Source organism: Notechis scutatus, chromosome 3 (genome assembly GCF_049901735.1).
Source record: "Notechis scutatus isolate UNSWTSFEM ecotype Mainland chromosome 3, rNotScu1.2, whole genome shotgun sequence".
NCBI classification, from domain to species: domain Eukaryota; kingdom Metazoa; phylum Chordata; class Lepidosauria; order Squamata; family Elapidae; genus Notechis; species Notechis scutatus.
In genome coordinates, this window is record NC_142011.1 from 6,596,697 (window position 1) to 6,618,723 (window position 22,027).

The 22,027-nt window shown below is 47.9% G+C and overlaps 1 protein-coding gene across 3 annotated transcripts in view; it reads right to left on the bottom strand.

Moving 5' to 3' along the window:
• The window catches only part of SAMD10 (sterile alpha motif domain containing 10), a 41,681-nt gene extending 20,103 nt beyond the window's left edge, over nucleotides 1-21,578 (bottom strand). For all 3 annotated transcript variants that reach the window (XM_087962404.1, XM_087962405.1, XM_087962403.1), the window contains exon 1: nucleotides 21,357-21,578. In XM_087962404.1, the coding sequence (XP_087818530.1) occupies nucleotides 21,357-21,390 (34 nt within the window). In that variant the 5' untranslated portion in view covers nucleotides 21,391-21,578. The remainder of the gene's footprint in view (nucleotides 1-21,356) is intronic.
• Between the last annotated feature and the right edge of the window lie 449 nt (nucleotides 21,579-22,027).

The following is a 22,027-nucleotide window of genomic DNA, read 5'->3' on the forward strand; positions in this document are numbered from 1 at the left end:
TTCACAGCCTTGAGTTATTTGTACATATGCAAACAAATGCAAACAAACAAAGAGGAGGGAAAACACAGCAATATCGTTTGTTTTCCTTGCTCAGAATCCCCTCAACATTAGTCCTTGCTTGATGTGTTTTTTTTTCCCCACGTTTCAAATTCCTAAACGAGATAAGATGCAGTTTGTAAAATGGCCTCACAGGCTGGTGGGACCGTTTAGGCTGAAGGCTTCCCATCTTCCTATCCATTCCAAATCTTGTCAGGGGAAGCTTCCCTCAACCTTTGCCAGCTCAGAAGTGTGAAGGGTAAACCAGCTGCATCTGATTGCAAGTCTCAAGGTCATCTGAAACTAGCCACCCGATTCTGGCTTACAGCTGGACTGGCCATCATTCACAGTCTGATCTTGCACTGTGCAACCTGGGCCGTGAGCTTCCTTGGCTATGTGTGTGTGTGTGTGAGAGAGATCTAACCATTTTGGGATCCTGGTGTTGGCATCTCACGGCAGGGGGTGGGGTGGGGGAAATTTTAGTCTCTCCAGACCAGTGGTCGCCGACCAGTGGGCCGAGGACCACTGGTGGTCCGTGAGAAAATTTTGGTGGTCCGTAGAGGAATGTCACCCCCAAAGCAATTAATCCAGGCTGCACAGGAACACAAGGCTGTGCCGCCCACATGGCCCGCGGGAACACAAGGCTTGTGTCGCTTGCATTGTGAGCAACATGAGGTAGTGAGGGGAGGGGGGAAAGGGTGGAGGGGAGGAACTTGGCCCACTCGTCTTGCCTGGCCACCGGGCTGCTTCTTTCCGCTTCTTTCTTCTTCTGCTTTTGGCTGCACGCAAGGAAAGCAGCAAAAGTCTTTCTTTCTCTCCCCCAAACTCCATCAGAAACGAGTCTTTGGGACCCTGCAAGGCCCCCTGCTCCAAGAGGCTGCGCCGGCATACGAAGTCTCACGAAGACTCATTTCTGGCGGAGTTTGGGGGAGAGAAAGGAAGACTTCTGCTGCTTCTGCTGCTTTCCTTGCATGAAGCCAAAAGTCTCTCTCTCTCTCTCTCTCCCCCCTTGAAAACGGAGCTAGAGACGGTATCCTGCGATCCCAAATAAAGAATAATCGATCAGTAGGAAAACGGAGTGGGGGATTTTTCTGCAGACTCTTTTTGGGATTTTCCCAGGGTCTCTGGTCCTCGGGATTTAAAATTATGAGTTTGGTGGTCCCTGAGGTCCAAAAGGTTGGCGACCCCTGCTCCAGGCTACAGGGAGTCCTCCACTTACAACAATTCATTGACTGACTGTTCAAAGTTATAACAGCACTGAGAAAGGTGACTTATGACCGCTTTTCACACTTATGACCATAGCAGCATCCCATGGTCACGTGATCAAAATTCGGACACTTGGCAATGGGCTCATATTTATGACACTTGCAGTATCCGTAGGTCACATGATCCCCTTTTGCAACCTTTTGACGAGCAACGTCCATTTGGAAGCCAGATTCACTTAACAACCAGGGTTACTAACTGAACAACTGCAGTGATTCACTTAACGATGGCAAAAAATAAAAGCTCATAAAATAAGGCAAAACTCGCCTAATGAATGTTTCACTTAGCATAGAAATGTTGGGTTTAATAATGGCCATTAAGTTGAGGGCTATTTGTAGCGTTATTCAAATGCAGCCAACTGAAAAGGTGTGGTGGACTTCAACTCCCAGAATTCCCCAGCCAGCAATGCGGGAGTTGAAGTCCACCTATCTTAAACTTGCTACAGGTGAGAAACACTGCATGCCTGTCTCATCTTCATTTTCACAGATCAAGGCCAAGAGGAAGGACGGAAGGCACCTTGGGATCAATCAAAGCATGCTGACGGGCAGAAAACCATTTTTTTTTAAAAAAGAAAAAGAAAAAAAAAAGCTGGAAATGGATTAATTGCTTTTATCTGCAGGCAGATTGCTTAAGGATTTGCCGTTCTTTCCAGCAGTCAGTTAACCAACTGATTTAATGTAAATATGTATATGGGTGGAAGAAAAAAAAAAAAACACCTTGCAGGCAGATTTTTCTGCTTTCCTCTTTATCGCTCATTTCATCATGTGATCACCTTCAAGCTTTCCGCTATCCTCAGAGATGCTGTATAAAAATCCACTTTACAGTCTGCACATGGCCAATTCACCCTGGATCTCTCCGAAGATTAATTTTCCACGGGACGCTGACTGATGAGCCAGAGAAAGCACGCTTTAGCCTAAGGTGGGATAAGATGCAAGCCCGCGTAGTCGGGTTTAATGCCGCAATTCTTTAATCTTCTCTTTTGTAAAATAAATACGCCTAGCTTTCCCCTCTATTCCTCTTTTGGCTTCATTTCCAGATTCTCTATCAACCGGGTAAATGTCTATGGAAATTCTCCATCCTCTTAAGTCATGGTTGTCCCAAAAGAAAGCTCCACACCCATTTGCACTACTCAGTGATCCTGATGACACCTCCAAGGGGCCTCAACGACTTGCCAAAAGGATGCAAATGACCAGCTGTCTTCAAGCAGTATAAATCCTTTTATTCCCCACCATCCAATCAGAGCAGAAGAAGCTTCTTGGATGAGAAGCGAAACATCTTCGAAGAAAAACCAGAAGGTCCAGTGGCCTCTGGGTGCCGAAAACTAGCCCTGTTTAGTCACTTCTGGTATTTTCAGAAAAACAGGAAGTGACGAAACGGGCCTAGTTTTTGGCCTGCAAAGCCTGCAGAAGCCTTCCTCAAGCCTCTGGGAGGCCGAAAAAGGCCTCAAACCGGCCGAAAATCAGCTGTGAGGCTCGCACATGAGCAGTGAGGTAAGTTTGCCCACAGCTTGCATGCCGGCCCAAATGGCTCTGCGTGCCATTGGTTCGCCATCATGGGGCTAAGGGAAACGAATTACGTTTAGCTTGATAGAGAGAAGGTTGAAGGGAGACATTATAGGACCTTCCAATACTTGCAACAATTCATTTAGTGACCGTTCAAATTTACAACGGCACTGCAAAAAGGGACTTTATGCCCGATTTTCAAACTTCGGACCGTCACGTTATTTGGTCACGTGATCAAATTTGAGATGCTCGGCAACTGACTTGTATCTGTGGTGTTTGCTGTGTTCCAGAGTCCCGTGATTCGCTTCTGGGACCATCTGTCAGAAATGGTGTGGGTTCTCCTGCTTGGATGGGTGGCGGGGGGTTGGACTAGATGACCTACAAGGTCCCTTCCAACTCTGTTAGATCTATCTATCTAAGATGAGCAAAATCAATGAGGGAAGCCGGATTCACTTAACAAATGCAGCCATTCACTTAAGAAATAGGTAAGAAAAGTCACAAAGTGGAGCAAAACTCAGTGTCTGACTTAGCAACAGGGCATTGGGGCTCAATTGTGGCTGTAAGTTGAGGACTAATTGTATCCGCATTGGGGAAGGCGTTTGCATATTGCAAGCACAAATGCATTTTCATCACGCCTGCTTTTCTTGGATTAGGGCAGAGGTCCCCAAAACTTGGCAACTTTAAGACACGTGGACTTCAAACTCCTAGAATTCTCCAGCCAGCTGGGAGTTGAAGTCCACAAGCCTTAAAGTTGCCAAGTTTTGGGGACCTCTGGATTATGGGAAAGGTTTCAAAGTTCAATATATGTTTTCCCTGTGTTTCTCCTGAGGCCCTTGGGCGCAACGAGACGACGCAGAAGAGGACGGGCTGCAATATTTGGCCCTGTTTACACACCGGCACACCCAAGACACACACACACACAGTCGCAGTTGCAAGCCGAAAGCAAGAGAGTTGGTATTTTGACTTTTTTTGGGAGTGGGGGGACTTTTCCCCCAGGCAGCCCTAAACAAGGGACCGCAGGAAAAGGAAGAACTCCGAATGCATCTATTTTCGGTCTGGTTTTAAATTGTTACCTTCCCGCTGCCAACTTTTGCTGGCGTTGGGGTTTTTCTTTAAAAAAAAACAAAAACAGGAGTCTGTGGCTTGCCCAGGCTTAGGACACCCCAAAAGGGCAGAAGGATGATTTCATAGCAGTTTGAACCTCTTTGGTTGTGGGGGGGAGGAAAAAAACCCTGTGATTGAAACCTTTAAAATAAGCAAAAAGCTCCTTCCAGATTTAGAAGGAGCCCTCTCTGTTTTCTTGGCTCAGCAACTGTGATGTTGGCTCCCACCCGTTACCCTTTCTCTTGCAAACCTCAGCATTTTCCACCCCACTTCCATTTTGACCAACCCCCCCATTTCCTAAACTCCAGCAACAAAAGGGAAAGGAAAACGGACTCTTTCAGTGCTTGAGATCTTCCACAAGCAAGAAGCAAGGGTGTTTCAGAGCAAAGGATCTGCATCATGTTCGCCTCCCACCCCAAGAGGGCCAGGAAAACAAATGTGATCCCTCTTAACCCATTCTCTTTTGAGTTAAAAAAAAAAAAAAGATTCACAAACATCCCCTTATTTTAATTGTTTCTAAGTGAGAAAGTGAGCAAATTGCAGAGGGTCCTTTATGGGCTAAGAGGTGGGGGGGAGGAGGAAAGGAGGGAGGAAGGAAGGAGAAGGAAAGGAAAGGAAGAAGGAAAAAGGAAGGGAAGGAAGGCGAGGGAATGGGAAGGAAAGGAAGAAGGGAAGAGGGAAGGGAAGGGAAGTACGAAAAGGGAAGGGAGGGTGGGAGGGGAGGAAGGAAGGAGAAGGAAAGGAAAGGAAGAAGGAAAAAGGGGAGGGAAGGAAGGCGAGGGAATGGGAAGGAAAGGAAGAAGGAAAGAGGGAAGGGAAGGGAGGTACGAAAAGGGAAGGGAGGGCGGGAAGGGAGGAAGGAGGAAGGGGAAGGAGAGGGGAAGGGAAAAAAGGGAAGAAGGAAAGAGGGAAGGGAAGGGAGGGAGAGGAGGAAAGGAAGAAAGGAAAGATGGAAGGAAGGAGGGGAGGAGAGTGGAAGGGAAGGGATGGGAAGGAAAGGGAAAGAGGGAAGGAGGGAAAAGAAGGGAAGGAGTAAAGGGAGGGAGAGAGAGGCAGAGGTGGCTATTCAGCAGGTTCTGACCAGTTCTGGAGAACTGGTAGTGGAAATTTTTAGTAGTTCTGGAGAACTGGCAAATCCCACCTCTGACTGGCCCCGCCCCCTTCTATTCTCCGCCTTCCGAGTCCCAGCTGATTGGCTGGGTCTTCTTTGGTTGCCCTGCACAGGAGAACGGAGCTGGAAAGCAGGCTAGTGGGGGTGGGGAGGGAATGGGGATTTTACAGTAACCTTCCTCTGCCACGCCCACCAAGCCACGCCCACAGAACCTGTTGTAAAAAAAAAAACTTGAATCCCACCAATGGAGAGAGGGGAAGGTAAGAAGGGAGAAGGAAAGGAAAGGAAAAGAAAGGAAGGAAGGGAGGAATGAAGGAAGGGAGGAGATGAGAATGTAACTTAAGGCAGGTAAGAAGGAAAGAAGGAAGGGAAGAATTCAGAAGACCAATATTTAACCTTGACTTGCAAAGCTTCCCCCAACCCAGGGTCTCTTTCTCTGCAAGAGTGTGGTTGCCATTGGGGGTTTTTGTTTTGTGTTTTTTCCAAATGCATTTTCAAAAATTCACGTCGGCAAACCAGCAGGTGAAACCCCGCCCGAATAAAAATCTTCGACCGCTGCAACAGGCAATGAAGCGCAGCGACGATGGAAACAGATATGCCCCTTTGCACCACACGTCCCGGGGGGATGCAGAGGTCGAAGACGCAAGAGAGGAGAGGGAGGGAGAAGGGGAGAAAACTCACCCGCTTCCTTCGGAGAGGGCAAGGCCATTTTCAAAAGGTTGCTGAAGGCAGGCAGCCTCCTGGAGGAGGCCGAGGAGAAGGATTGACCTGAAAGCTACGGAACCGTCTCCGAAGAAAAAGCTGCAGCCTCTTTCTGATTTTTTTTTTCCTCTTGACAGCGGGCAATAAAGAATGAAGCAGCGCAAAGGGAGGAGCGGAACAGGATCCATCAGACCGAATCCAGGAAGAAGACCCCTGCTGCTACTAAAAAAGAGGGCCTGGCAATGCACCAGGAGAAAAAAGATTTGCAGAGAAGATGCCAGGGGGGCACCTGGAGGCTTTTTGTGAGTTGCGTTGGCTCGGAATGCTTCACAGGAGGTTGTTGAAGATCAGGCAGCTCTGTTGGCAACCTTGAAGGCGTATTAATCTTAGTTAGCTTTGGGCAGGGGGCATAGCCTGTGTGGGAATCTTTGCAATTGATTTAGGGCCCAGTGTGGACCTAGACAACCAGGTTAATTCAGGAAGCGAATTCAGCATCTTGTGCGAATGCAGGCCCTAAGCACGTGATGGAGAACCTATGGCACGCAGGCCACAGGTGGCACGCAAAGACATTTGTGCAGGCACGCGAGCCCCAGTCAAACTTACCTCACTGAGCATGCGCACGCCTCCCAGCTGATTTTCGGCCTGTTGGAGGTCTTTTTCGGCCTCCCAGAGGCTCGAGGGAAGTCTCTGCAGCCTTTGGAGGCTGAAAAACAGGCCTGTTTGTCACTTCCTGTATTTCCAGAAATACCGGAAGTGATGAAACGGGCCGTTTTTTGGCCTCCAAAGGCTGCAGAGGCTTCCCTTGAGCCTCTGGGAGGCCGAAAAAGGCCTCAAACAGGCCGAAAATCAGCTGGGAGGTGCACAGTGTAGGTAAGGGGGCAGCGGGAGGGAGGGGGATAACATTGTTTACCCTAACTGGTTTGGGTAAAAATAATAAATAAGTTGTCATGGTTTGTTGTTTAAAGTGTGTGTAACTTTAACTACAAGAATGTAATTAAGGGTGTGGTTGTAAAAGCACCATAAAAGAAGCAAGTCAATTGCAGCTCTCTCTCTCTGGCTTAATGATCCCTAATTACTGGATGGATTGATGACTGCGTTTTTCCTTACTGGAACGGAGGAGAGAAAGGAGTGTTGATTTCTCAACGGAGAGAAGAGATAATACAGACTGATTTATTGTAAGTGAACTGACATTGGCTATTCAACACAGACTTTGAAAATTGAGTATTCCCGACTGGACTGACTGAAATGATACATGACTAATGGACCATTTATTTTGACTATGCTATAATTCCTAATGGAATAAACTATATTTTGATAGCACAAGCGTATCTGTTTTTTACTGCGTGTTAACTAAAATACAAACTTATCTCACACATTTACCTGTCTGCCTATCTGACTACGCTACACATTCTGTTTAGTTTGTTTTCCTTAACACTCGTTGGGGAATTCAGGCTTAACACGTGCATGCACAGGAGGCGTGGGGGGCGCGCACACAATGACTTCTTGGTGCTGGCACATGAGCGCACGTGAGCAGGCACACAATTTTCGGCACAGGAGCCCAAAAAGGTTAGCCACCACTGCCCTAAGTTCAGTTACTATGCTAGCTAGATCTCTAAGAGAAGGACAGGGTGAGCCTGGGGGTGGAGTCAAGAGAGCGATTAGCCTGGAGTCATTACATTCCCACAAGCGATCCAAGTCCAACCAAGTCTAAGTTTTGGTCACCACACTATAAAAATTAGATGTTGAGACTCTAGAAAGAGTGTAGAGAAGAGCAACAAAGATGATTAGGGGGGACTGGAGTCTAAAACATATGAAGAACGATTGCAGGAACTGGGCCTGGCTAGTCTAGTGAAGAGAAGAACCAGGGGAGACAGGATAGCAGTCTTCCAATATTTGAGGGGCTGCCACAGAGAGGAGGGCAGTCAAGCTATTTTCCAAAGCACCCAAAGGCCAGACAAGGAATAATGATGGAAACTGAACAAGGAGAGGTTCAACCTGGAAATAAGGAGAAACTTTCTGACAGGGAGAACAATCAACCCATGGAACAGCTTGCCCTCGGAAGTTGTGGGAGATTCATCCCTGGAGGCTTTCAAGAAGAGACTGGACTGCCATGTGTCAGAAATGGTGTAGGGTCTCCTGCTTGGGCAGGGGGTTGGACTAGATGACCTACAGGGTCCCTTCCAACTCTGTTAATCTGTTTATCTGTTTTCCAACCCCTCGTGAATTCCTTTGACTCTTATCAAGCACCAATTTAGCACTGTTAGTTGACGAGATGTTCATCTATAGACATAAGCAATCTATCAGCTTAACTGGAACTTAACATGTCACTCCAATTCTTCACGCCCGATAGGATCAGCCCTTAAAACCAACACAAAATGGGAAGTACAGGTAGTCCTTGACTTACAACAGTTCATTTAGTGACCGTTCAAAGTTACAACAGCACTGAAAAGAGAGACTTAGAACCATTTTTCACATTTATGACCATTGCAGCATCCCTCGTGGTCACGTGATCAAAATTAATAATGTTTGTGAGTGACTCGTATTTATGACGGTTGCAGTGTCCTGGGGTCATGTGTGAGCCCATTTTGTGACTTTCTGTTGTGGTTAGCTGGCAGCAGGTGCAGACGGCTGAGGAGAGCGAGGACTCAGATGAGGGACCAGGACCATCAGGGAGTGGACTGCTGCCTTCAGAGATTGTGGGGGCTGGCAGCAGCGATGAGGAGTTTCCCGAGGAGCCTGTGCCAAGTGAACGTGCACGAAGGATTGCTCGGAGGAAAGAACAATTTCAGCAGCACAGGCGACTCGGGAGTGAGGCTGCAAGGTAATGGCCCCTCCCTCAAGAGGATACAAGCCAGGTTTGGAAAAGCGTTCTTTGCAGACAGCAAAGAAGCTCTGAAACTCAACTGGTGGACATCTTAGTTCGTGATTGGAGAATTTTGTAAATTAGTTCTTATCTCTGGGTTTTTGGCAGCCTTGACAAACCACTTGGCAAGGCTCTTTCTTGTCGGAGCTAATTAGTGCGAAGCAGTCTTCAGAACAGAATTTGTTATTAAACCTTAAAAGGTGGGGGATGCTGCCTTTGTCTGTGTTTGTTGTTTGGGAACCCAGTTGGGTCAGAACACCTTCTGACAAGCAAAGTCAATGAGGCAGCCAGATTCACTTAACAACCATGTTACTAACTTAACCCCTGCAGTGATTCACTTAATGTGACAAGAAAGGTCGAATGACTTAATGAATGCCTTACTTTTTGTGCTCAATTGTGGTCATAAATCAAGGACTACTAATCCATCCTGCAGAGGGATTTCCATTGGTAAGTAAGATGGTTGTTAAGTGAACTGTGACCGATTTTACAACCTTGTTTGCTTGTGGTGGTTAGGTGAATCCTTGCAGTTGTTAAGCGAATCAGAAGAACAGAGTTGGAAGGGACCCTGGAGGTCTTCTAGTCCAACCCCCTGGCCCCTGCTCAAGCAGGAGACATGAACTCATTCGGCAAATCTGGCTTCTCCCCATTGATTTTGCTTGTTGAAAGCCAGCTGGGGAAATCGCAAATGGCAATCCCTTGACCCTGTGTGTTTTGCAAATACGTGCCAGTTGCCAAGCGTCTAAATTGCAATCACATGACTGTGTGGGGAACACAGTAATGGTTGTAAATGCAAGGACCGACCGCAAGTCACTTTTTTCAGGGCTTGTGATGACCCAGGGCATGGCACAAAGGCAACACAGTCACATAAGTAAGAAAAGTCCCTTTAATACCTCCAACTTTGCTCCCAATGGCCAGGTTACCTTCGGCTGCAGAAAAAACTCTCCCAGGAACAGCCTTTAAACGTAGGAAATTCAGTCCGAAAACAAAGTACATATAAACTGTAAATAAAAATCCACACAAACCGCCCTGCAGCAATTAACTGGACAGGACAGGAGAAGGAATTGCAGACTTCAAAGGCCAACAAAACACACACAGTTGGGAAGTCGCCAGGAACCCAGATAAGCCTGACAAACAAAGATAACTCACGGTTTGCTTCCAGCAACTTTGCTGTGCATAACTTCCCTTTTTAAACATTGTTTTCCCAGCTGCAGCTAATGCAGGGAATCAGGGCCCTTTCCTCCCCTGTAAGCCATGCAACTCACGTTGCTCCGTTCTCCGTTCCTCCCTGCGTGTCCTAGGATGAAGAGGGGGTGGGCCTGGGTCTTCTTCTGAACTCCCTCTGCCTTGCTCTACCTCTCTCCTGCTCTGCCCAGCCGGACTGTGCCCTTCCCCAGTTTCTTCCACAGCTACTGGAGCCACACTCCCACTCCCTGTCAGCTGCTCGGCCTGGCCTCCCCCTCGGAATCAGATTCCAACAGGGGCATGACAGGGCTGTTGTAACTTCAAATGGTTGCTAAACACATGATCATAAGCTGAGGATTTACCTGTAGTAAATCCAATCCCCAGAAATAAATTAATCTAATCCTACTTCGACTGGCTGCCCCTCAGGTGCCTCTCGAGTGCTGCCAAGGCAAACAATACACACACACACACACACACACAAATGCCTTTGTTTTGCATCTTTTACAAGCAAAGACCAAAAGCACCCATATTTTTTTTAGCCCTGCCAGGAGAAAAGTCATTTTGCATCCGCTTCCTAACTGTTTGGGGTTGCAAAAGGAGATTTATTGCCTGAAATAACGGGGACCAGAGGAATTAATTCCCCAGGCAGGCAGAAACCCCGCCCCCAGGAGAATCTTTCATGGAAAGAAAGAAAGAAAGAAAGAAAGAAAGAAAGAAAGAAAGAAAGAAAGAAAGAAAGAAAGAGAGAAAGAAAGAAAGAAAGAAAGAAAGAAAGAAAGAAAGAAAGAAAGAAAGAAAGAAAGAAAGAAAGAAAGAAAGAAAGAAAGAAAGAAAGAAAGAAAGAAAGAAAGAAAGAAAGAAAGAAAGAAAGAAAGAAAGAAAGAAAGAAAAACCTCCTTCTAGATTCCTTGGAAATGACTCAGTCCAGCCGAAGGCCCTCCCCAAATATCTAGTTTTCCTTATCAGCAAAGCGCCAGGCAGCCACTTCATCAGCCCAAGGCCCTGGTGCGGCTGGACTTCTCCCCTCTCCCGTTGATCCTATCGCTCCGATTCCTCTTCTAGGGAAACGTCCAGCCCTTCGCTTCGCTGGGTCTCGGGAAAAGCCCAGCGAATTCCGTGAACGGCATGTTTTAAGCAAGGCTGGTGTTGAGTTTTGGGGTTAGAAAAGGGCTTTAATGCATGGGTTTAATTGGTGAATGATTTGATATCTTACACCGGGGGTGTCAAAACACAAGGCCTGCGGGTTGGATGCGGCCCATGATGTGGTTGGTGTCAGGATTCCGGCAGTTACCCTCATTTAAGTCATGAGTCTCAAGCCAAACTTCCAAAACTTAAAAAGGACTTATTGGGAGTTAAACTGTCCGGCACTGCCTGGGACACACCATTCATTGTCACCCTTGACCTTGTTTTCTCCCACCCCTTGGGTGTATCCTAATTCATATTCTCCAATGGGACACATCCATAGCCAAGAGTCATCAATCATGCTCCCCAGTTAGAATTTTGCTTGGCAGAAACTTCAGTCACCTAGTTACTATCTTTGAAAACATTTATGGAATGCAGTTTTGGTTTTGCAAGCTGCCACACTGCTCCCGCCTCCCTTTCTGTTGGCAACTCTAAAAAGACCATAGAAATATGTTATGAGTTGACAGTTGGATCATAAGGCCCACGGGGCCATCCTGGAAAATGTAAGGGGCCGGCCCGCATCACTTCGGCCCGGTCTACCCAATGCAAAGAGGAAACATGGCACAAGTTTGGGGAGTGGTGTCAAGCTGTCCCCGGCCACCCAGCTGGCCACGCCTACCCAGTCGGCCACATCCAGTGAGTGGCATCAGGCTGGCCACGCCCACCCAGTCGGTCACACCGATCTGGAACCCCGAGATCAACCACAGCCCTGATGCGGCCCTCAGTGAAATTCGAGTTTGACACCCCTGCATTACACAATCCTAAGAAGCGGGCAAACTGTTTGCTCACTTCGGCTGCAGCAGCCAAAAAAGCCAATGCAATCCTAAATTGCATTAACAGAGGGATACAGTCAAGATCAAGGGAGGTATTAAGACCACTCTATAAAGCCTTAGTAAGACCACACCTGGAGTACTGCATCCAGTTTTGGTCACCACACTATAAAAAAGATGCTGAGACTCTAGAAAAAGTGCAGAGAAGAGCAACCAGGATGATTAGGGGACTGGAGATTCAAACATATGAAGAACGGTTACAGGAACTGAGTATGGCTAATCTAGGGAAGAGAAGGATCAGGGGAGACATGATAGCAGTCTTCCAATATTTGAGGGGCTGCCAAAGAGAGGAATGAGCGGGTCAAGCTATTTTCCAAAGACAGAGAATAATGGGTGAAAACTGAACAAGGAAAGAGATCCAACCTGGAAATAAGGAGAAATTTTCTGACAGTGAGAACAATCCACCAATGGAACAGAAATTTGCCTTCAGAAGTTGTGGAAGCTTCATCCCTGGAGGCTTTCAAGAAGAAATTGGACTGCCATCTGTCAGAAATGGTGTAGGGTCTCCTGCTTGGGCAGGGGGTTGGACTAGATGACCTACAAGGTCCCTTTCAACTCTGTTAATCTGTTATCTGTTATCTGGCTCATGAGGAAAAGTGTGTCGTACAGGTAATCCTCAACTTGCAACCATTTGTTTTGTGACTGTTGGAAGTTACAACGGCACTGAAAAAAAGTGACTTATGACTGTTTTTCGCAGTCCTGGGTTATCCTGGCCTGTCATCCAAGCATCAACCCAGCTGTACCCCTCTGTAGCAACCGGATGGCTGGGCCCGGGTCCAAGAAACCTCTCCAAAATCCTGCATTTGGGACTGTTATTAAAGATTCCCTTGAGCGTCTCCACAAATCAGCTATAAAAAAAAACAACCAGGAGTGAATAAATCAATAAATAAGTTTCCAGTGGCGTCACTGAACAAAATAGTCTGCTGCAGATTTCCTACCAAATGTTTTAAGGGCGTCTGGCTAGAGTTGCTGGCTCCGATCAAAGCCATTTTTCCAAAGCGAACAGCTGGGCAGCTTTGGGAGAACTGGACCAATTGACCTATATAACAGATCATCAGAGTTGGAGGGGACCTTGTAGATCATCTAGCCCAACCCTCCACCCAAGCGGGAGACCCTACATCATTTCTGACAGATGGGAGTCCATATCTAAGACGGGACTAGAACTCACCGTCTCCTGGTGATTGGCCAAAAGTCACCCGGCTGACTTTCATATCTAAGGCGGGACTAGAACTCACCGTCTCCTGGTGATTGGCCGAAAGTCACCCGGTTGACTTTCATATCTAAGGTGGGACTAGAACTCACCGTCTCCTGGTGATTGGCCGAAAGTCACCTGGCTGGCTTTCATATCTAAGGCGGGACTAGAACTCACCATCTCCTGGTGATTGGCTGAAAGTCACCCGGCTGGCTTTCACATCTAAGGCGGGACTAGAACTCACCGTCTCCTGGTGATTGGCCAAAAGTCACCCGGCTGACTTTCATATCTAAGGCGGGACTAGAACTCACTGTCTCCTGGTGATTGGCCGAAAGTCACCTGGCTGACTTTCATATCTAAGGCGGGACTAGAACTCACCGTCTCCTGGTGATTGGCTGAAAGTCACCTGGCTGGCTTTCATATCTAAGGTGGGACTAGAACTCACTGTTTCCTAGTTTTTAGTCTGTTACCTTAACGTTTAGTCGTATAAATGGGAGGAAACCTCAGACTTTTAGCAGTGGTGTGATAAAAGTCCCAACTGTGAAATGTGTGCACAGTAGTAAGAGTTTCTAATCATGTCAAAAGTCCATTTCCCCTTTATGACTAAATAATCCAAAACAATTTTTGCATTTTAGTTGAGGCAGCATACTTTTTAATGAGAAATGCACCTATCCATAACCAGATCTCCCGTTTATGTGTATGAAGATGCTACTTTTTCATTATTACTTTGATTAATTTATTTAATTGGAAATGAAAGGACAGTCCGTTCCCTTTCAGATGACTATTTCTGGAAATTACGAGCCACTGTCTTCCAGTCTGGATCTGTGAAATGGTAAACTCACAATCACACACACACACACACACACACACACACACACGTCGCATGGATGTAAAGAAGTGCGGGTTGCTACTGATCCTTTCCAAATCTTTAACGCATTGTTTTCTCAACCTTAGCCACTCTAAGATGTATGGACTTCAACTCCCAAAATTCTGGGAGTTTAAGTCCATAAAACTTAGCTTGCTAAGGTTAAGAGACACTGCTGGTCTCCTAATTTTGCACAAATCAGTCCGAAGATTAAGGCGCAGCATGTCATTGATGGAGAAAACATTTGCTGAAAACACAGGAATAAACAAAGCCATAACCATGGTTTGCATTGCATTCAGAGAAGCCTTGGTCATTATACATGGGATATAATGATGAGGATCGAGGATAGTGGATTTGCTCTCTCCCTGAGAACCAGAGGTCATCCAATGAAGTGTGGAGCCTTGGAAGAGTCAAGAGATAACAAAAGGAAGGATTTTTGCACAATATGCAATTCAACTTCGGAACTCAGTGCAAGATTTAGGGCTGGGTAACTGTTTGGTTGGCTTCCAAAACAGGGTTGGAGCAATTCATGGAAGTCTCAAGGATCCGTGGTTACAGGTAGACCTCGACTTGTCCCAAAGGTGATTTTTTTTAAAGAGGCAACTGGACTTTCTGGGTTTTCTTTGAAGACGTTTCGCTTCTCATCCAGTCAGAGCTGAAGAAGCTTCTTGGATAAGAAGCGAAACGTCTTCAAAAGAAAAAAGCAAAGAAAGTCCAGTTGCCTCTTGAAAAAAAAAATCACCTTTGGGAGAACCATGGCCTGGATGGTTGAGACTCACCATAGACATTTAGACCTCGGCTTACAACCATAACTGAGCCCAAAATTTCTGTTGCTAAGGAAGACGGTTGTTTAAGTGAGTTTTTGTTCCATTTCAGGACCTTTGTTGCCACAGTTGTTAAGTGAATGACTGCATTTGTTAAATCAGTAATACGGTGGTGAAGAGAATCTGGCTTCCTCATTGGAAGAAGGAAGGTCGCAAAAGCATGACCCCAAGGACACTGCAACCGTCTGTAGGAAGTTAGCACCCACCCCACTCCTAGAAGAATGAAATATCCTAGGAAATATTAAAAAGGCAGAATATTTCCCCCTAAAAAGAGTAGAAACTCAGAAGCAGAAACTCAGCTCCCCCCCCCACACCTTTGCTAATGGGACATTACTCCAGCCTAAGCCAGTCTATTCTACATAACAAAGATCTACTCCAGGTAGAGCTATAATAGGAATGGCCCAAAGCCCTTTCATTACATCATCATCCAGCAAAGGCTCAACCAAGCCTGGGACTCAAGACAGCCTACAGAGTTGCCCCTGCATGGCCCCAGGGGGAGCCTGACAACCGATCAGAATACAAGCTCAAATTCAAATCCCAACAGAGGGTATAAAACCCAGGCACTTTCAGCATCTCAGCCCTTTCCTTCTTTGGAGCTCCAAGGCATGTGGTCCTGTCCACACTTAAACCATCTTTCCAAGCAGTCACCATGTTTCCGGTGTCTTTCTTCCCCACTTGGAACTGAACCCAGATGGACATTTCTTCCAACAATTCGTAAGGGCATGCCAGTTGCCAAGCATCTGAATTTTGATCCCATGACGACAGGGATGGTGCCACGGTCATAAATGTGGAAAAAACATAGAACTGGTCAGAAGTCACTTTTTAAAGTGCCATTGTAACTCTGAATGGCCACTAAACAGTTTGTAAGTTGAGGAGAACTACCTGTCACTATTTCCCAATCAATTGACATCTTCATGATGTACTGACAATAGACTGGAAGACAGAGAAATAATAGGCTGTAATTTACTAACCTAGTTTAGTTTAAAAATCACATGCATCTTATTGAATTGGAAACTATAGGTGGAATCAGGGTTATTTGCAGAGGGCTAAACTAGCCCCAGATAGTTAACAGGATTAAACTGATTCCACCCTGCTCAAAATTTATTTGGAGGCATTTAATTTCAGTTCATTATTAACTGGTTTTTTTTTTTTTTTTGCTTACATAGTCCTCCAAGAGAGAGAGATGAAGAGAAAGAGCAGAACAGCAAGTCTGTCCATCAGGGACTCACTGCTGAAGCCTGGCAACAGAGAACACACCCAAGCCCTGATTGGCTGCAATGACTAAGCCACACCCTGCTGTTGCCTGATTGGCCAACAGTAGATTAGGCTCCTCCTGGAGAAAGCAGCTTGGATTCTGTAGTCCCAAATCGGAGTTTTTGATAGTAGGATTGGGTGCAATCCCCCAAGCAACTAGTCCTCAATTTATGACCATAATGCAGTCTGGAATTTTCAAGCAAGAGTCGTTGCAGTTGTTAAGTCGAGGCACCACGTGAATGGATTCAATTTAATGGCTAGTTATAAAGTGAGTCATCATGGTCGTTAAGTGAAACCATTCTCCCGAATAGGTGAATGTCAAGGACTGCCTGTATTGTTGGGGGGGTGGAAGTAAGTGGGGGCAGCTTGGAGCTCCTCTACAAACAGTAAGATACAATACAGATAATCAGATTACAAATTAACAGAGTTGGAAGGGACCTTGGAGGTCATCTAGTCCAACCCCCCTGCCCAAGCAGAGACTCTACACCATGTCTGACTGATGGCAGTCCAGTCTCTTCTTGAAAGCTTCCAGTGATGAAGCTCCCACAACATCCGAGGGCAACTTCTGTTCCATGGGTTGATTGTTCTCACTGTCAGAAAGTTTCTCCTTATTTCCAGGTTGAATCTCTCTCCTTGATCAGTTTCCATCCATTATTCCTTGTCTGGCCTTCAGGTGCTTCAAGCGTCTTCAGCTCTGAAGAGGCCTCTTGGATGAGAAGTGAAACGTCTTCAAAGAAAAACCAGAAAAGTCCAGTTGCCTCTTTGGGACAACCATGACCTGGATGACCGAGTCTCCATAGACAAGACGAGCATTTGTCTGAAATGGTATAAGTTTCCTGCTTGAGCAGGGGGTTGGACTAGAAGACCTCCAAGGCCCCTTCCAACTCTGTTATTCCGTTACTTCTAGAGGACATCAGGTGGGAAAACTGCCAATGCAAACAAAAAAAGAGCCGTGCAGTGCCTGGTTTTCTCTTCTAACATACAGACACAGCGCCACTCGCATTGTATCTGGCACAGCATCTCTTTCCGCTCTGCTGAGAATTTAATGTGAGTGGGATTTGAAGCACTCCGAAACTTTCCCAGTCGATTGGCTTTGTGCAACCTATTCCTCCTTATCGATTTTTCCCCTTTTAGGTTTTCTTTATTGTCATCAAGAATCTGAGCAGCACTGAGCTGCCTTTAAACATGGTTTGTTGAGCAAGGCATAGCAGCCTGACTCGCACATCGTCCAAAGTGAGCAAACAAGCAACGCGCACAGTTGTGTTTCACAAACCCAGCAGGCTGAGCCAAAACCAAGCATGGGTGTAAATCCAACACAGTTGTGTAAGAATTTAAAGAGTCAGTGAGAGCGCTGTACGAGAACACAACCAATCGCCTTACAGGTTTATGCAGTCAATCAATCCATGAATCAGAATGCCAACTCATCGGCTAACTATGGGTAATCCTCAAATTACGACCACAATTGGAACCAGAATTCCCATCGCTAAGTAAGGAGATTGTTAAGTGAGTTGCACTCAATTTTATGACACGTTTCTGAAGCAAATCATTGCAGTTGTTAAATGAACAGTCGTTAAGCAAATCTGGTTTTCCTTATTGACCTGACTTTATGTATACTGAGAGCATTTGCACCAAGACAAATTCCTTGTGTGTCCAATCACACTTGGCCAATAAAGAATTCTATTCTGTTCTGTTCTGTTGTTCTGTTCTATTCTATTCTATTCTATTCTATTCTATTCTATTCTATTCTATTCTATTCTATTCTATTCTTCTATTCTATTCTATTATTCTGTTCTATTCTATTCTATTCTATTCTATTCTATTCTATTCTATTCTATTCTATTGTCATCAGCTGGCTGGAAAAGGTTGCAAATGATGATCACCTGACCCCAGGATGATGCAACCATCATAAACAAAAGCCGGTTGCCAAATGGCCGGAATTTTGACACGTGACCATGGGGATGTTGCAACAGTCGTAAGTGGGAGGACTGGTCAGAAGTCACTTTTTTCAGTGCTGTTGTAAGATCAAATGTTTGCTAAACAAATGGTTCTCATTTCAGGGCTCCCTATATTCATGCAGTATATCTGTCAGTGTAAATATACACATACATGCATATCTCTGGAATTCTGGATTGAGCTGCACCGGCCCATCCTGAACCAGGCAAGCAAAAAGCTAAGGAGATCATGCCTTCTGCTTGACACAGTCAACCGTGGTTGGTTTTTCTGTGCCTTAGCCTGCGTAATAAGATGCACATTCTTATGCACGTTTGTGCACATTCAGAAAAGCAATTTGTTCCAAAAACCTATAGAACATAGCCACTAGGTGGAATATCCTGAAGATTACATCAAGTCCAAAAATATATATACAGTATATACCTTCCTTGGTGAGAATGAGATTCCAATCTCATTTAGGTTGTTTCCGTCTAGTGCACTGAATGCAGGAATTTATTAATACATCAGTTTTTACCCCATTACCAGCTGGAGATTCAGAATACAGAATACCAGAGTTGGAAGGGACCTTGGAGGTCTTCAAGTCCAACCCCCTGCTCAGGCAGGAGACCTTTATATCATTTCAGAGAAATGGTTGTCCAATCTCTCCTTAAAAACCTCCAGGGATGAAGCATCCACAGCTTCTGGAAGGAAGACATTCCTCTGATGAATTGTTCTCAACTGTCAGGAAATTCCTCCTTCCTTCTAGGTTGCTTCTCTCCTTGATTAGTTTCCAACCGTTGCTTCTTGTCCTGCCTTCAGGTGCTTTGGAGAACAGCTTGACCCCCTCCTCCTCTCTGTGGCAGCCCCTCAAATATTGGAAGACTGCTATTGCATCCCCCCCCCCCCCTAGTCCTTCTTTGCATTAAACTAGACATACCCAATTCCAGCCACCAGTTCTTTTTATATGTTTTAGCCTCCAGTCCCCTAATCATCTTCGTTGCTCTTCTCTGCACTCTTTCTAGAGTCTTCATTCCCAGCGTACCTGATTTGGGCAGGTTTATGGTTGGACACTGGGGTTGCTCAAAATGCAGCTTTTCCAGCTAGAGTGCAGATCTAAGTCCCTGCAAATATACTTAACAGGTCCCGGTTTGGGGCTAAGGCTGCAGTGCTGGTTCTTGGGAACTGGTCCTGTTGAAATCAACTGGAATTAGTTGGGCAGGGCTGCAAATAACTGATTAGGAGCAAGAGACTTAAGAAGGCTGCCTACTCGTCCAAATAACATTCCTCTCTCTCTCTCTCTCCTCTTTCTCCCACTTTTCCTCTCCCCTCTCTTTCTCCCTCTCCCTCTCCTTTCCCCTCTCTCTCCCTCTCTTTCTCCCCCTTCCCCTTTTTCTCCCCCCTCTCTTTCTCCCTCTCCCTCTTTCTCCCCTCTCTCTCTTCCCCCTCTCCCTCTCTTTCTCCCCCTCTCCCCTCTTTCTCCCCCTTCTCCCTTTCTTCCCTCTCTTTCTCCCTCTCTCTCTCCCTCTCCCCTTTTCTCCCCCTTTCTCCCTCTCTCTCTCCCCTCCCCTTTCTCCCTCTCTCTCTCTTTCTCCCTCTCCTCTCTCTCCCTCTCTCTCCCCCTCTTTCTCCCTCTCCTCCCTTTCTCCCTCTCTCTCCTTTTTCTCCCCTTTCTCCCTCTCTCCCTCTCCTTTTCTCCCCTTTCTCCTCTCTCTTTCTCCCTCTCTCTTTCTCCTCTCTCTCCTCTCTTTTCTCCCCTTTCTCCCTCTCCCTCTCCCCTTCTCTCCTCTTTCCCTCTCTTCTTTCTCCCTCTCTCTTTCTCCCTCTCTTTCTCCCTCTCTCCCTCTCCCCTTTTCTCCCCCTTTCTCCCTCTCTCTCTTTCTCCCTCTCTCTTTCTCCCTCTCTCCTTTCTCCCCCTCTCCCTCTCTCCCCCTCCCCTTTTTCTCCCCCTTTCTCCCTCTCTCTCTCTTTCTCCCTCTCTCTTTCTCCCTCTCTCTCCCCCTCTCCTCCTTTCTCCCCCTTTCTCCCTCTCTCTCCCTCTCTTTCTTCCCCTCTCCCCTTTTTCTCCCCCTCTTTCTCCTTCCCTCTCTTTCTCCCCCTCTCCCCTTTTCTCCCCTCTCTCTTTCCCCTCCCTCCCTCCCTCCCTCCCCCTCTCTTTTGCAAGATCGCTCTCATTCCAATCCTCAAGTCTTATTCCCTCCCTTCCTGGGGAAAGCGGTAGTATTTCCCAGCATGCTGAATTTTACACCAAGCTCCTGTTTTTGAGTAAGTTGGTTCGACGCCGGATCAAAGGAAGGGAAAAACTCTTTAAGGAAAATCTGCCAAGCGGCTGCTTAAAACGACAGTCACCTTCACGGCAGTCAGCGACTCCACTAAACTGGAATCCTTCACACGTTTGTTCGCTCCTTTGGTTAAATAAAAAATAAAAATAAAAATAGCATCGGTTTTGCAAAGCAGCCGCTCCACCGGAAACCTCTCCCTGTTAATCCTGCCGCTGAATTAGACAGGGGCAATCATGCTCCCCGTTTCGGAGAAACCGGATCAGGCACCGGTTTGAGATGCACCTTGCACGGCGTTGAAACGATCGCAGTAAGCGGGGGGGTTTCTTATTCATTTGGTGAAAGCCTCTTTTTTTTCCCCCAAGGGGTGTGATAGGACGCCCCGTTGCCCTCAAATTCTCCCCTGCTTAGAGGCGAGCATACGAAGTCAAGGCCGAGCAAAAAAAAAGGGGGGGGGGGAGGGGGGGGAAACGAGTGTGTGGGTCTTCCATCCAATATGGGGAGGGGGGCGTCGAGATCTCGGCTTTTCCACCCATCCACCTGAACCGAAGGGGAAAACCCGACCGCCACACCTGCTCACCTGCCGCGTCTCCACAATGCCCCTTTTTTCCCACCCTGGAGTGGCGGATCTCTTTCCACTCCCAAGGACGCCCTTCCCCCCTCTCCCCAAATCGGTTGGTTTGTATAGGTCTTTCACCGATGCCCGGCTGGAGGTTGGGGAGCATGGGAAGGAGAGTCCCGAGGACCCCGCGGGGTGAGGGTTGGAATAGTCTAGCCCTGCGGTCTCTTCCTTCATCCTCCTCCTGCTCACACACACAGACACAGACACAGGCACACACACACACACACACCTGGCACCCCCCTCCCCACCCGGCCTTTTGTTCCGTTCCCTTTTGTCGCGTTCCGCCTCCTCCTTCCGTCTCTCAACGCTGGAACCGCCTAAGATGCGCGCCGCAACTTGCAGACCTATCGAAACCACCGCCGCCGCTTCGGCAGACGAGTCGCAAAGGCAAAGGGTGCCTCCACACACACACACACCCATCGCCCAGCCGCGGATCGGGGACCTCAAGTCGTCACCCCCCTCCCCAATATCTCAGTTCCACGCGCGATCCCCTCCTCTCTTCCTAAGGCGGCCGGGCGAGCGGGCGATTTCCCGGGTCGAAGCCCCGGCAAAGCAAGCAGGCAGAGAGCCGGGGGACGCGTTCCCCCGCCAGCCTCCGGCACACGCCTCCCTTCCTTACCCTCCATCTCCTTGCCTCCGTCGCCGCAGTTCATGCTTAGCCCGCGCGCATCGCCTCCGCCCGCGTCCGGGCAATGGGCTGGCTGGCGGGCTGGCTGGCTGGAGCGGAACCCGGCGGAGGACGCGCGGCGAGGGGCAGCGGCTGGCGGTTGTCTTTTCCGACGACCGGCCGGCGCCCCAGACGTCCGTAGGGGGCGGGGCAGGAGAGGGCGGGCGGCCGCTCGCCTCGGCGGAGTTGGGCGGGCTTGGAGCGAGGCAGCCGAGCCGGGGGGCTGCCAGCCGCCCCTCCGCCGCCTCCGGCTCTTTAAGGCAGCCGCCGGAGAGGTTCCTCCACCTCCCGCCTCCCCGCAAGGTCACCCGAAGCCTCGGCTTTGTTTCGGCCCTCGCCGCCGCATCCCAGAGGCCGAGGGCTCATCCGCCGCCGCCGCCTCTCCTACCCGCCCTATACCGAGTGTGGAACTGCCGCCGCCGCCTTCGCCTTCTCCCGCGGCTGCTGGCGGACAAAGGGCCGGACCCCGCAGGCTGGGCACACCCGCCTCCCTTGCAGCTCTGCTCCCAGTGGAGAGACGCCGAGGCGGTGCCCGGCCCGGGGAAAGAGCGCCGTCCCCACCATCCCGACCCGGGCCTGCAACCTGCGGACTGGGGGGGCGGGGGGGGGGAAGCGGCCAGGGC